The sequence below is a fragment of the Cydia splendana genome, chromosome Z, assembly GCF_910591565.1.
Source record: "Cydia splendana chromosome Z, ilCydSple1.2, whole genome shotgun sequence".
Lineage (NCBI taxonomy): Eukaryota > Metazoa > Arthropoda > Insecta > Lepidoptera > Tortricidae > Cydia > Cydia splendana.
This window is the reverse complement of record NC_085987.1, coordinates 8,545,128-8,560,961: the sequence shown is the minus strand read 5'-3', so window position 1 is coordinate 8,560,961 and position 15,834 is coordinate 8,545,128. Positions and strand designations below refer to the sequence as shown.

The following is a 15,834-nucleotide window of genomic DNA, read 5'->3' as shown; positions in this document are numbered from 1 at the left end:
CAACGCTCAACGCCGAAAATCGAACAGTGCTCGATAAAAAAGCGCCGCGCTTAAAAACCGCCTTCGTGTGAATACATACATGGTTATCCATTTGTGTCATTCAAACGCTTTTTTAACGCGAGTTGAAAAAGCTGCCGTGCGAACGGGGCCTAAGGCCGGGGCCTAAGGCCCCGTTCGCACGGCAGCTTTTTCAACGCGCGTTAAAAAAGCGTTTGAATGACACAAATGGATAACCATGTATGTATTCACACGAAGGCGGTTTTTAAGCGCGGCGCTTTTTATTCGAGCACTGTTCGATTTTCGGCGTTGAGCGTTGGCGTCAAACTGAATAGACCATACGGAAATCCGTGTATCTGTTCTGACAAGCGTTGAAAAAGCGCCGGCGCTGCTGTCAGTTGGCTGTCAAGTGTCAATTTTTGGTGTCAATCGTCAAGATTATTATTAGTTTCACCTTAAAAATGTCAACTTATGCTTACAAATTCCTGAAATATTCAAGCTATATTAGTAGTAATAGCAAAAAAGTATGGCTTTTCTGAGATGCGTACGTGGCAGTACGACTCACAAGTGATTTTTAAACGTTCATATGAACACAAATATTGGAAACGGTAAAAAAGCGCCCACGTCGGGTTTTAACGCAACGCTTTTTAAGCTGTCGTGCGAATGGGGCCTTAAACGAGCAATTCTTGTTTATTTATTTATATATATGTCGGGAATTGTGGGCGTATCATACTATCGGCAGCACATCAGAACCTTCAATCGTGGATGACGAGGGCCTTCAATGAAATACGATGTTCAACTCACAATCTTTACTGCACAAGACTAATTACAAATCACAGCACGCGTTACGTTTCTTATCTTAAGCAAACCAGTGGATTAGACCCAGGAGCCGCCACAGACGTCATCTTCCGCCGTTCGTTCTCATCGTGCTCCTTCTGAAGATTGATTGACAGCATAACTTCAATTGTTCTGGACTTCAATTGTTTTAAGAGCGCACTCTATGACGTCTTGGCGGAACTGCGTCGAACGCCACTCAAGTGTACGTAACACCCTAGTTTGCTCTATTTGTCAAAGTTTGCATGACAAAACGCCTCTTGAAGGCGATAGATGGCACATTTCAGCCATTCTCCGACATATATATTCCGGGGATCTCTGTAACGGCTCTAACGATTTCGATGAAATTTGCTATATGGGGGTTTTCGGGGCAGTTAAATCAATCTAGCTAGGTCTTATCTCTGGGGAAACGCGCATTTTTGAGTTTTTATACGTTTTCCGAGCAATACCGAGCATTGCCTCCCAAATATTTATAAAAAAAGAAGTAGGTATCTCTTCGAGCAACACGGAAGGGAGGCAGCATTCGCACTATTTCCCCTCTGCCGAGGTACAAGATTAGCGCGTCAATCTAATCTAGCGCGGGTAATAAAATTAGTTGCACTTGGATTTTTCACTAGACCGAGTCCAGACGCGCGCGTGAACACTGCTGCATAAAAATGCCTGTTTGCTCGGTTTTTTATAAACAATTAAGCAAAAACAATTATTATATTTTAGTCTCATGTAATCTTCGAGCAACACCGGCTTCCGACACATCGGAAGGGAGGCGCCCAAGCGATATCTCACCGTACAAATCTTTCTGCCATTTTTCGCGGGGGGAAAGGTGCACACAGTCGCACTTCTCACACGCTTACATACAAAATCCAATCTGTAATGACGACACAATTACATAGAAAATGACACACGTCAAAGACAAATCTTGCAAACCTCGATCTCTTTTTGTGTACGGACGAGTGACAAGTGTCACAACACGCACACTAACACATTTTCGTTGAAGTATGTTATTGTATTCTGAGAGACGAGAAGTCGGATTTGTCGCTCGACCGATCCGCAATTTGTACTGAGCGAGCAAAATCGATAAATCCAACAATTACATGAGACTAAAATATAATAATTGTGTTTGAATGTAATTAAACGTATGATATGTAAAAAAAAATATTACATGTGAAATGTAACACTTTCTTTTTGTAAATTTGATGTCCCCGACCTCTTTTTATAACAAAAAACCGAGCAAACAGGCATTTTTGTGCAGCAGTGTTCACGCGCGCGTCTGGACTCGGTCTAGTGAAAAATCCAAGTGCAACTAGTTTTATTACCCGCGCTAGATTAGATTGACGCGCTAATCTTGTACCTCGGCAGAGGGGAAATAGTGCGAATGCCGCCTCCCTTCCGTGTTGCTCGAAGCATGTAATTGTTGGATTTATCGATTTTGCTCGCTCAGTACAAATTGCGGATCGGTCGAGCGACAAATCCGACTTCTCATCTCTCAGAATACAATAACATATTTCAACGAAAATGTGTTAGTGTGCGTGTTGTGACACTTGTCACTCGTCCGTACACAAAAAGAGATCGAGGTTTGCAAGCAAGGGCCCAACGTTTTCTGTTCTCTTTCACGGCGCAGCAACTAGTATCATTTCTCTCTCCTCGCTCTTTTAAAAATGACGTTTGTCAAAAAAGGACAACCATACTGTTGACAAGGTGGACTTCAAATCAAGTGTTGCCTTTCTTGATGCGCCCAGGTTGTGTATGTGTGCGTAAAAGCGTATATGTGTGCTCTTTTAGGGATGTGAAAAGTCGATTTTAGATTATTAGATTATCATGTTATATATCGATAAACGCTACACAGCGGAACGAAATAGCGATTAATTGAAGCTTCAATATCTTCGTTAAACATAAACATAATTGAAATGCTAATGGATAATGAATATATTATAATATACTTAATAATATAATTCAATTATTGCGGAACAACTATTTTAGGAGGTATTTATGTATTTTAATTAAATATCTGAACTTTCCCTTGGTTCCCTGCTGGGGCGTGACTATAAAATTGTGATCTGATAACCACAATAAAGAATAAAAGCGTTTTTGGTCATTTTAGGTATCGTTAAGCCTTCGAAGTAAAATTAAAATTGCAAGAAATGTCGATAGTTTATCGATATGACTTTATCGACATGGCTACAGCAAGGTGGGCCTCATTGTTAATCGTACACTAAACAAAAGTGGCAACAGTGACAGCTCGCTGAGACACCGTCTCTATATATTATAAGTCTATGTTTGCAAGATTTGTCTTTGACGTGTGTCATTTTCTATGTATTTGTGTCGTCATTACAGATTGGATTTTGTATGTAAGTGTGTGAGAAGTGTGACTGTGTGCACCTTTCCCCCCGCGAAAAATGGCAGAAAGATTTGTACGGTGAGATATCGCTTGGGCCCATAGACTTCCCATATAACCATTCCAGTCGCAGAATCACAAAGTGGTAACTAAATGTCAGATGTGTCGTAACAGAGTCTACACAATGTGTCTAGAATTGTTTCGAAACAAAGTGTCGTCGCCGTGTCTACACTTTTCCGTAACAAGGTGTCGACACATTTGTGTGCACTTTGCGTGCGGTTTGCGACTAAATCTGACAGCAAATTTGTGACAGCAAATGTCAATATAAAATACCTCTTGAAAACCAAGGTTTGTCAAACTACTATTAGTGTCTCGTGTGCTCGTAATTCTAGTAAGTCATCATGGGCAATGCAAATGATAATAATCGACCGAAACCATATAAACACCCAACACCCGTCAACCTTTTACAGAAAAGTTTTTAAAGAAATTCAATAAGCTACTTAGGTCAGGCAACGAATGCTCTAAAAGTTGTAGAGGGAAATGCTCGGAACACAATTTTTGACTCCGTAACTCGGTTTGACAAGTTAGGAGGTGAACATATCAAAAGTCCCCGGCCGTAGCCCTTGAGCGGGGGGGGAGAGAGGGGGCTTTGAAGGTCCCATTTTCCCGTTTTTCGATTATATCTCGGAAACTATGCATCTCAGCGACATGGCCACTTATACAAAATGAAAGTTAATTTAATTTGTTACAAGCTTATTCAGTCAAATATTTCGATATGTTGAATAGTTTTTGAGATATCCGCTCTGGAAAGTTTATTTAGGGCTCTCAATTTTATCTTGATATATCTATATCAGTGAAGGTGCTAGGCCGTGTTTGGTATCGTTTTCGTATAAATCTGGGGTGCTGAATCCATTTAAGATATCACATTGACACCATTCCACAAAATAAAAATAAATCTTTTTAGGGTTCCGTACCTCAAAAGGAAAAAACGGAACCCTTATAGGATCACTCGTGCGTCTGTATGTATGTCCGTCTGAATACACAAAATAGTTCTTTACCTATAGACGACAGGAAAACCTATTAGAAATGTGCAGTCAAGCGCGAGTCGGACTTAATGTACGGAACCCTTAATACGCGAGTCCGACTCGCACTTGGTCGGTTTTTTGAAACTCTTCTTGACGCTTAACCGCTGAACCGATTTCGTTGAAATTTGGTATAGAAATAGTTTGCGTCCCGAAACAGGACATAGGATAGATCTTATAACCAAAATCATCTTTTGAAGGTGTGGAAAGTGGCGTGGAAATTTGTACGGGAAATCAATAACCGCTGAACCGATTTATATGAAATTTGGGATGGTCTACATCTTTGATTTAGTTAAAAATGATGAAAAAACATGACTTCAAACCTAAACTTAAATTAACTTCAAGAAATCAATTCTGAATTCCCCCCTACACCTCATTTCACACCTTTAAAGGATGATTTTTGAGATAACTTATTATATCCTGTCTCGGGACTCAAAATATATGTGTACCAAATTTAAATTAAAACTGTTCAGCAGTTTAAGCGTGAAGAGGAGTTTAAAAGAAAGTATTTTAATAAGTTTATATGTTTTTACTTCGGAATGGTGTCAATGTGATACCTTAACTAAATTTGGTACTGCGAATTTATACGAAAACGATACCAAACATGGCCTCGTAGCTTTACTGTTGTAGAAGTCAAAATAAAATTGAGAGCCCTAAATTCTTATTACTTGGCCAAACTTGTGTAGAAGGAAAAGGTAAAATAAAAGTCTTCGGCAGGAATATAAGACACAAATATATTTTTTTTTTGCGTTACTATTTCATTCATCAAATATAAACATACCTTGATTATACTATTCTAGTGAGATCCTCATAGATAAACAAAAACGATTACTTAAAAAATTACAAGGTCGAAATGTCACGGAACTTGTGAGAGTAATATGTGAAAAATAAAAACTTTTATGACAAAAAAAATCTGGACACAATTTAAGAATCACCCAATTGCGTCGAGGAATCATCTGTATTTTTGCTTGTTTCATTACCTCCTCGCTTCTTTTTTGTCCTTTGTATTCTGTAGCAATTTGTTAGATCTGAAAATAAAGATAACTTGCGTCGTCACGGATGTCGATTTATAGGTTTTAGGGAGTGCAGAATTCGAAAACGATGATCATTTTATAATCCAAGATGGCGGCTACGTATTTTGTCATAAAAGTGGAATCCAAAATGGTTATCATTTTCTAAATCTGCGCCCCCCAAAACCTATAAAACGACACCCATGACGGCTTTTATGACATAGTGCATGGCCGCCATTTTGGATTTCAAAATGGTCATCATTTTCGAAATCTGCGCCCCCTAAAACCTATAAAACGACATCCATGACGACTTTTATGACATAGTGCATGGCCGCCATTTTGGATTTAAAAATGGTCATCATTTTCTAAATCGGGGCCCCCTAAAACCTATAAAACGACATCCATGACGACTTTTATGACATAGTGCATGGCCGCCATCTTGGAATCCAAAATGGTCATCATTTTCGAAATCTGCGCCCCCTAAAACCTATAAAACGACACCCATGACGACTTTTATGGCATAGTGCATGGCCGCCATTTTGGATTCCAAAATGGTCATTTTCAAAATTGGGGCCCCCTAAAACGTATAAAACGACATCCATGACGACTTTTATGACACAGTGCATGGCCGCCATTTCGGATTCCAAAATGGTCATTATTTTCGAAATTGGCACTCCCTAAAACCTATAATCGACACCCATCTCGACTTTTATCACAAAGTGTTTTGCTACCATCTGCATGCAAGACATTTCTATTATTTTTACGTACAAAAATGGCCCCCTGTCAACTTTCAATCGAGATTTAATCGATAATTTATTCGATTAATATTCAGATTAATTCAATTTCAATCTATGTTAGGTCGACTAAACTAATCGCGATTAAAATTTGAGAATTAACTTTTTTTATTCCATTAATTAGTCGAATAAACAGTTAATCGATTAATGCCCATCTCTGACCACGGAATTTTTACACTTTGAGGATATCTGAAAACAAATCAACACAAGGAGCCATTTTGCAAATCCAGTGACATACCAGTAACTTTGTTATTACTTTTGACAGCGCGTGTCATGTGTCAACACTAGGGTTGCCAGATGGTCGGGATTTGGCGGGATTCTCCCGATTTTTAGCATGTGTTCCCGATTCCCGACGAAGGGAAAATTGTCCCGAAAAATAGCTTCACGTTATAAAACAATAATTTCATGTTCCGAACTGTCGTCGAGCGAACGAGCTAACGTAGTGCCAATAATGTAAAATATCGTTGTTTTTAATACAATTACTTTAATTTGTTTGTTTTTTTTTCCCGACTTAAGTCCTAAAATCCCGAAAAAAATATATTTTTTCCCGATAATAGCGCCTTTCGATCTGGCAACCCTAGTCAACACAGAGTCGACACAAAGTCGAAACATTGCAACTACTTTGTGACTGCAATATTTCTCAGCCTTAAACCATATTTATACATCATAATTAACAAGTTTCGTAGTATGTAAAGCGTTATTTCTGTTATTTAAGTATAGTATACGCATCGAAGTACTAAAAATGCTTCAAATAATATAGTTATGAACACAGGCACTGAGAAGTAAACAATTTCATTTCCGGCTAAACTAAAACAATGTGGTGGCGCGTTGATTATATTACACTTAGTTTATCAAATCACTCGAGCAGTTTAATTCCCCATAATAATTTAAGTCCTATTGTAATATAAATGCAAACAATATATAATTACGTCTTGTAATCCGTTTTAGAGATGGCGTATTAATGTCACTTATTTTTATTTAAGTATTTTTCCATCTGACAGTTTCCATTTGACAGGAACAAAATGAACGAATGATTTTGGCATAAAGTAGGGCTGCTATTTAACTGATCACCAGATTTAATAAAATTTAATACCAAAAAAATCTATTTTACCACCCTAAAATCATGAATGATCACCAAAATTATAACACCATTTTAATGTGAAATGATTACCAATTTTATTACATTTTACTATCCTTTTAAAGGAAATGACACCAAAATAATCATTATTAACCCAAAAATAGTCAATGATTACCAAATTTCAATCCCCATTTTAATGTGAAATGATAACCAAATTTTTACATCTTGCTATCCTATTAAAGAAAATGACACCAAAATAATCATTGTTAACCCAAAAATAGTAAATGACCACCAAAATTAGACCTCCATTTTAATGTAAAATGATAACCAAATTTTTAAATGTTGCTATCCTATTAAAGCAAATGGCTCCAAAATAATCATTGTAAACGCAAAAATAGTAAATGATCACAAAATTGTAACCACATTTTAAAAATGTGCAATCATTTAATATATCGTTATCCTATTAAATTAATTAATCCACTTCGTCACCTTTTTCTAGTAGCATTTTATTTCTGTAACAGTCGCAGTTCTAACCTAACCTAACCCACTTTTCTAGTAGCATTTTGTTTCTGTAAGGGTCGCAGTTCAAACCTAACCTAACCCACTTTTCTAGTAGCATTTCTTTTCTGCAAGGGTCGCAGTTCAAACCTAACCTAACCCACTTTTCTAGTAGCATTTCGTTTCTGTATGGGTCGCAGTTCAAACCTAACCTAACCCACTTTTCTAGTAGCATTTCTTTTCTGTAAGGGTCGCAGTTCAAACCTAACCTAACCCACTTTTCTAGTAGCGTTTCGTATCTGTATGGGTAGCAGTTGAAACTTAACCTAACCTACTTTTCTAGTACCATTTCGTTTCTGTAAGGGTCGCAGTGCTAACCTAACCCACTTAACTGATAGCAGTTTAACTTACTTTTCTAGTAGCATAACGAAATGCTACTAGAAAAGTAGATTAGGTTAGGTAGGTATGCGGTGCGGGCTACGGGGGGTTGAGCGGGAGGGGCTAGTAATTTTGGCATCAGTTTACTTTATTTGGTAATATGTATAAATTTTTTGGTAATCATAGTGGTTTATTTAGGTGAAAATATCGCATTAATTTGGTCTTCAAGATTTGGTGATCATTAATGATTTTTGGTGATCATTCAATATATTTGGTATTTGAATACAATTTGAAGTGCAGTCGTAATTAAAGTGGTGGTACTTTTGTATTTTTAGGCCTTATTTTTTTGGTGTTCAGTAATTTTTTTTGGTAAGCATGATTTTTTTATTTAGGGTACCAAAGTATTTTTTGGTGGTCATTATATTTGTAGCCATAAAGTAGTCGCAAACCCGAAACAATGTGTGCACACGGCGACCACACTTTATGTCACTTTGTGTCATGTGTCGACCCTTCCCCATTTCTGGTAACTGTGTCGACACGGCGACGACTCTGCGACTGGAATTGTGACCGAAACAGACGGTGTCGACACAAGATGTGTCAACACCGCGTCGTAACGGCGACTGGAAATGGTTGTATGGGTTATAATATATAGAGACGGTGTCTCAGCGACCTGTCACTGTTGCCACTTTTGTTTAGTGTACGATTAACAATGAGGCCCACCTTGCTGGAGGCAATGCTCGGTATTGCTCGGAAAACGTATAAAAACTTAAAAATGCGCATTTTTCCAGTGATAAGACCTAGCTAGATCGATTTTACGGCCCCGAAAACCCTCATATGGGCATTTTTATTTGAAGTTGAATGCCAAAAATTTTTGTGTTCTAATTATAATTGGGAATCTTTATATTATTTCTACTCAGAATCATGAGCTTTTTCCATTTTTACTGAGTAAAAAGTGTCCCCATAATTTTTGGGTACAACTTTAAATAGAAATGCCATTTACCAAATTTCATCGAAATCGTTAGAGCCGCTTCCGAGATCCCCGAAATATATATATAAATAAATAAATATACAAAAATTGCTCGTTTTAAGGTATTAGATAGATAACTAGATACAGGATGTCGCGTTTAGTATGAATCAAACGAAGGCTAATGTTACAGGACTAAACCCGATTTGACCCCCATGTATGGTCAGCGAAAATTAATTGTTTCGGGGAAATCACTGAATTTTGTCTCATATGTCATGTATTTTATATTCTCTTTCTCTTTGGATCGAATCTTATGCATGGCACGAATTAATTAAAATAAATTAATGCTAATTTTGGTTTCGCGCGAGTTTCGCGCCATACAAACTCCGAGTAACCTCACGCATGAGTGGCGCTGCCTGGTGAGCGAAATTACGATCGGTATACATATATTAATATCACCAAATACAGTGAAACCTGGATAAGTGAGACTTCAAGGGACGAGCAGATTTGTCTCACTTAAAGAGGTATTCCACTTACCCAGGCTCTCAGTTAGCCAGGTACAAATAAATTTCTTTCTCATTTACAGAGGGTTCCATTAATATAGGTGAGGATTGAGTATATTTAAGTTAAAGAGGTGGTTAATAAGGTATTTTGTAATTATCTTTAAATATAAATAAGGTAAAATAATCCTTGTCCCTAAATATTTTTCAAGTCTGTTATTTATATTTCTTTGAATTTATTTTGAATGTTTCTCCAAAGGATAGATATTTTAAAATAAAATAAAATTTGATACGGACTTCATTGCGTCTTAGATATTTATTAAATGAAAATTTGTTTATTCGTGTTACTTATCAAGATTTCAGCTTTCGTTTCTATAGTTTTAACTACATAAAGTAACTAATCAAACTTGAAGTCGTTTAGACACAATTAAGCAAATGCGGAATATATGGATAGATTAAGAGTTAGTAAGAATACGGAAATTGAGCAATACAGTCCAAGTTAGAGAGGTCATAGATTGACGTTATCTCAGATACAGAGGTCAATTCCTATAAAATTCTAAAAAACAATTAGGAAAATGTAATCTTTTAAATATAGTCTCAGTAAAAGAGGTAAAATAAACTCTTTGTCTCAATTATAGAGGTAAATGGGACTATAAAATCACAACAACTAATCCCAGTTATAGAGGTTCGTTTTATCTCACTAACAGAGGTAATTCAGTGCTATAAGTGTCGGGACCGCACCATGAGTCCCAGCTATAGAGGTTTCTCACTTATCTGGATACAGGATCTGGATACTGGATTACAGTGAAACCTGGTTAAGTGGGACCTGGGTCCCACTTAACCAGGTTTCACTGTAATGTAGTGGGACCTGGGTCCCACTTAACCAGGTTTCACTGTAATGGTCAAGCAAATCTTGTCAGAAGAAAAAGGCGCGAAATTCACATTTTCTATGAGACGCTATCCCTTCGCGCCTACTTTTTTCAAATTTGCCGCCTTTTTCTACTAACAAGATCTGCTTGACCAGGTATAGCACTAGAGTTATACCAATCTAAAGTGGTATCCAGACGGGACTGATCAAATCAGTCGATTTAATCAGAAATGAAATTGGCGTCAATCTCCAATTTTAGATTTATGGTGATATTAGAGCCCTCTAAATTGAAAAACGAAAACCTCACAAATTGGTATTCTTGCGTCCGCACCTCATTTTATCGGCCATTATCGGCGGTTGAATTCGGCGAGTCAAGGTATTTGCGTCCGCACCACCTGATTCGATCGGGCAATTGAATCAGATTGGTGAAAAATTGACTAATCTGGCTACGCCTTAAGTTGGCAGCTATTTTAATAGCCCAGACTATGCAAGTGTTATTTTAAACGTCAGAATTTCATAGAAGTTTGACGTTTAAAATAACCCACAGTCTGGGCCTTAGAGGATATAACCAACGGAGACGCCATGTCTAAAATTTTCGGTACAAAATAGTCTGCCGTTTTTTGCGGGGGAGGGGCACATCAAATGTATAGGTACGTCATGTCAGATAAACGTCAGTCCATACATATGGTTGACATGTGGTTGACCATTGGCCGCCTATTTTCGACAGAGGGGAACGCCTGTTAATGGCGGCTCCATTGTTAATTACTCCGAGGTCTGGGCTATGGAAGGCAGAGGTTACTTCTACACTCCATAGTCTGGGCTATCAAAATCACTGCCAACTTAGCTCGCTCCAACTTTTTTTTAATAGCTTTCATTAATGTGAATTGTCTGAACGTAGGTATTATCGTCAGGTGACAAGCAAAACTCACTAATTACTACCACATGTTAATAGCCATAGTGAACCATATGAATACCTAAATAAGGTTGATTTTTGTTTAATATGTTTTTAGTAATTAGTGAGTTTGCTTGTCACCTGACGTTATATTCTTTGGTCTGAAGTCTAAACCCTGATGGCTCCTCTACACGAATGGCCAACGCCGGCCAATCCAAGGGACGCATTTATGCATTAGAGGGAGCAAGTGATATTGCTATCTCAGTCTACCACATGGCTGCGTCCCTTGGATTGGCCGGCGTTGGCCATTCGTGTAGAGGAGCTATCAGACAGAGCATTTAGCAACTCTGAACCAGAATAACCGGATCAAAGAATGTAATACCAGAGATAATACTCACTAAACCGGATACTATTTATACGTGTGAACTTGGTTTAATGGAATCAATTTCAGTCGTGTACACGTTTCTCGTCTTTATTTTTGGAAAATTAAATTTGGGTGCTGGCAACTCAAGAGGAATACTGGATCCCATTGTTTTGGCCTACGTAGCTATATCACGACTTTGTTAATATCTCAAAATTTCAAGTAATAAAAGTTAATTAGTATAAAAAAATTACATAATTACGTTATTTATTATGTTAAACGACATTTTCAATTTAGTCCTTTAAGCCTGTAAAGGTCGAAACATCTGTTCATTCCGTTTCAATTATTGAGCCGGCCTAGTATCCAAATAAAAAAAAAAACTTAGTTGACAATCTTTCCGCCAGAGTTCGCTTCGCTGCGTCTTTGTGACGTCACTCTATTGATTGAAAGGAGATCGTCTTTTAGAGACGCCATCTTAAAAATAAAGTGATATAAGTTTCGGTAGGGTAGATTATATTAAAAATCCAAAGTAATCTCCTATAAGACATTAGCAATCGAGCTTAGATATTATTAATATTGTGATATCAGGTATAACGGACCAAGGTACATTTCTATTTTGCTTTTGTTGTTACATGAATTTTTCGAAATTAGTTTGTTATTTACCGTTCTTCTGCTTCAGTCTTGTCTAGTACCGTTATTACGAGCTAGATTCTTCATATCCGCAATGGAGATTATTTCTCAACTTATTGGCAATATTGTGTATAGAATTTAATGCAATAAAAACTAAAAGTGATCGATCCAGCATTCGTTGTACGGATGTAACACGTCAATAAAGACCTCGAAGGGCAGGGCTCCAATTTATTGTCCTATCAGTGCTGTGAAAGTGATTTCTGTTCCTGTGATCTGTGGCTTCTTTAATACGGTCTCTACTTTGTTAGAGTAAATCGTTTTAACGTAGTGCAACTATAGACATATGCCTGACTGTATTAACTTTTAATTTGTTAGAATTGTATCTTTACGATTGTAGATTAGCGGAATTGGGTCTACTGTTATTCGAGTGATGAAGTAATTTGGTGTAAAGTGGTGAGTTGCGTTGGTTGCAGTTGGTGGTCAGTTGCGAGGGTGACCTCCTGATGGTGTGTATATCGCAGCATGTCTGCACTCTCGACGCCGGGCGGCGGAGGCACTTCGGCGCAGAGCAAGCCGACGTCCGGCAAGCAAAAGTATCAGAAGTTGGACATCAATAGCTTGTACTGTACCAACAAAGTAAGTTATACTAGTTTTTTTATATGTACTGGGTAACTCTGCTAGTTTGTAATGAGTAGGTGATGACTAATTATGGTTGACTACATGGTGTTTTAAGATTTAGCTGTGTGTGATTCATGTTATTGTCTGAAAGTAACAATTGCTTAAACTAGATCTACACATACCAACCATTACAGAATTACCCGACAAACTGAATTAAATCATAGGTCAGTGATCCCTTTATATGTGACTAACTTTTCATTGAATACAGAATTTTGACTAAGACTTTAGAAGAAGTCTTTTCTTAATGCTGATTTTAATTTACCAGGTGCAGCTTTCATATGGATATGTTTACTTTATGTGTGTAAGCAAGGAACTACTGTTCTCATTGTTACTCATAGAATTGATACAGTACATTGCTCAACAAAATGTAAACTTGTTGCTGCCCATTGTAATAATGATGTTTAATATTCATTAGTTTACAGTTCAAATTTATAGATTTTCTTGACTGACTAGTCTGTATTTACTAAGAAACCGAAGACTATAGTCTGTATTTTTATTAAGTATGAACTAACTACTCATAGCAAATAGTATGGACAGTTCATTTGTTTCTTGCAATAAAATATGTGACATAGCACTTTAGTTAAAAAACAGACTATACAAACATCAATTGTTCAAGTTTCTTCAGTACACTATGAAGAGATGACTGCCCAGTTGCTATTGTGTCAGATTTAGAGGCCATTTCCTACTTTCAATACAAATTGTGCAATAGAGAGGAACAGAATCATTCTAAACTGAATAAATTGACCTTCAGTTTGTTAGTGGTAGTTGCTGGAAGTTATATTGAAACTAGGTGTCTGTCATAGAAACCTGAAAGAATAATTTATTGGGGAAATTATTAGTGCTTTGTAAATGTAAATCTATACCTTATACTTAGTATATTTGGTCTGTAGAAATACAAAATCTGAAAAATTTGGTATAAAATAAGGTTCTTCATATAATATAACAGATATACTATAATTGATATTGCAAATATCTTAGTAAAAAGAAATTTGTAGCACTGACATTGTACCTTTTTTATATTTTCATATGCATATTATTTAATTTCTGCCAGTGCTACAAATTTCTTTTTACTGAGTTGATTTTTTATGAAAAATGGATAATGCTAAAGTTAATGTTACTGAATTATAGACTATGTATAAAAATTTTAATCTTTTCAGAACGAGAGCTCTGAACCGTCATCTGTGAAATCTCAACTAAGCCGTAAACATGGAATGCAAAGTCTCGGAAAAGTACCCTCAGCCCGGCGTCCACCTGCCAACTTGCCTTCTTTGAAAACTGAAACTGGACAAGATCCCAACACTAAGTAAGCATAACTGTCACTTTATTAGGTGTGGGACTGTTAATGACTGAATGTTAATGTATTTCAGGAAATAATCTTTAGTTAATGTATTTATGGATTTTGGCTAGGTGATAAATGCAAATCCTATAACAATCTTTCTTCACATAAGGGAACATACCACATTCATTCACTGTGTATTTTTAGTACTGAATAAAATAGATACCTAGTGACATTAGCAACAAACCCCATAGTTTCAAAGGTGATCATGCAAAATTTCATCATTCTAAATTGATATCTGTTAAAAGAGTTATTTAGAAAAACCAAACTTTAATTTCATAATATCTACTTCTTCAGGTCATCTTCCATGTTAACCAGCATTTTCACTGCTGAGGAAGTGGAACAAAGAAGTGGTTATAAAATGCTGTATTAATGACATAAATGTCTGAGATTTCCTTGTAGATAGCCTAGTATTATTTATGATAAAATCTTTAATGAAGTATTTCCTTCAACAAATGAAGTACTAATTATACTTGGTTAGTTAACATTGAATTGCCACCTAGGTGACAATGAAAGTGTTTAATAATGAGTATTACAAATACATCTTCATAGCCTACTGCACCGAGACATCTGTGATGTTACTTTTTTGGGGGCCTATCTACTGAGGGCGAGTTTCAGTCTCCTGGAGACAAAATGGGATAGTGTTTGATTAGGCAGGCATTCAGTTTCCTATTCAATAGCCCAAATAGCCCAGTAATTAGTCCATTGCTCTCACCCAATAGCCTAGTACTGTTTGATTCCATTAACATTCAATAGTCTAGAGCAGCGGTCGGCAAACTGCGGCCCGCGGGCCGCATGCGGCTCGCGAACCTGTCACTTGCGGCCCGAGAGGCGCCTTGGCTATTTTGTATGTAATAGTGACAAACGACAATGCCTCATAAAGTCATAAATATTAACAAAGTACGGCCTGCGTCACCTCCGTTAACTATTATGTGGCCCTTGGCTGCTAAAAGGTTGCCGACCGCTGGTCTAGGGTATTACATTAAGGGTGACTTTAAATGCAAGCTTTGTTTTCAGCGCCGTCTCTACTGCTGCCACTACTGCACCTGCACCAGCAACATGCACTACTCAGACTACGGTAAGAAATTTATTTTACTACTAGGATTTCCCAAAAATATTACATATGTACAGTCAGCAGCAGAAGTTGCTAGCGGGCGAGGTGGTCAGAATTACCTTGACGCGCACTTATTCTCTTTACAATAAAGTCGCGTCAAGATCATTTTTAACACCTCGCCCGCTTAGCAACTATTGCTGCTGACTGTACTAAGGCTCTCTCCTGACTTGGTGCAAAAGCGGTGTACCACGCGATATTTATTCCTGATTGGCAGACGTGTGCGCCATTCATACTGAGGTTGCACCGGTGCTTTACCTCTACGTAGACTGTAAACTGACGCTATAGAAAAGAGCTACTTTGGGTTATGGCCGTAAACTTCGAAGTTCGTCCACAGGGATTATTAAATAATTTATCTTAGCCTTGATATAGCATATCCAACTTGCAGTGGTAGGGTTAGTTTATAAATTCAGGCGTAATGAATGGAAACCTTACATCATCGACATACTGTTTTGTGAGCAGCAATAAGTAATCATCTTAAAACAACTAAC

The 15,834-nt window shown here is 37.3% G+C and overlaps 1 protein-coding gene across 6 annotated transcripts in view; it reads left to right on the top strand.

Moving 5' to 3' along the window:
* Window positions 1-12,006: 12,006 nt before the first annotated feature.
* Window positions 12,007-15,834, top strand: part of LOC134804184 (protein PRRC2C) — a 30,780-nt gene continuing 26,952 nt past the window's right edge. For 5 of the 6 annotated variants that reach the window (XM_063777114.1, XM_063777113.1, XM_063777111.1 and 2 more), the window contains exons 1-4: window positions 12,008-12,191; window positions 12,692-12,854; window positions 14,054-14,199; window positions 15,250-15,310. In XM_063777114.1, the coding sequence (XP_063633184.1) occupies window positions 12,741-12,854; window positions 14,054-14,199; window positions 15,250-15,310 (321 nt within the window). In that variant the 5' untranslated portion in view covers window positions 12,008-12,191; window positions 12,692-12,740. Of the gene's footprint in view, window positions 12,192-12,691; window positions 12,855-14,053; window positions 14,200-15,249; window positions 15,311-15,834 lie in introns of all 6 variants that reach the window. The other variant, XM_063777112.1, reaches the window with a different exon arrangement.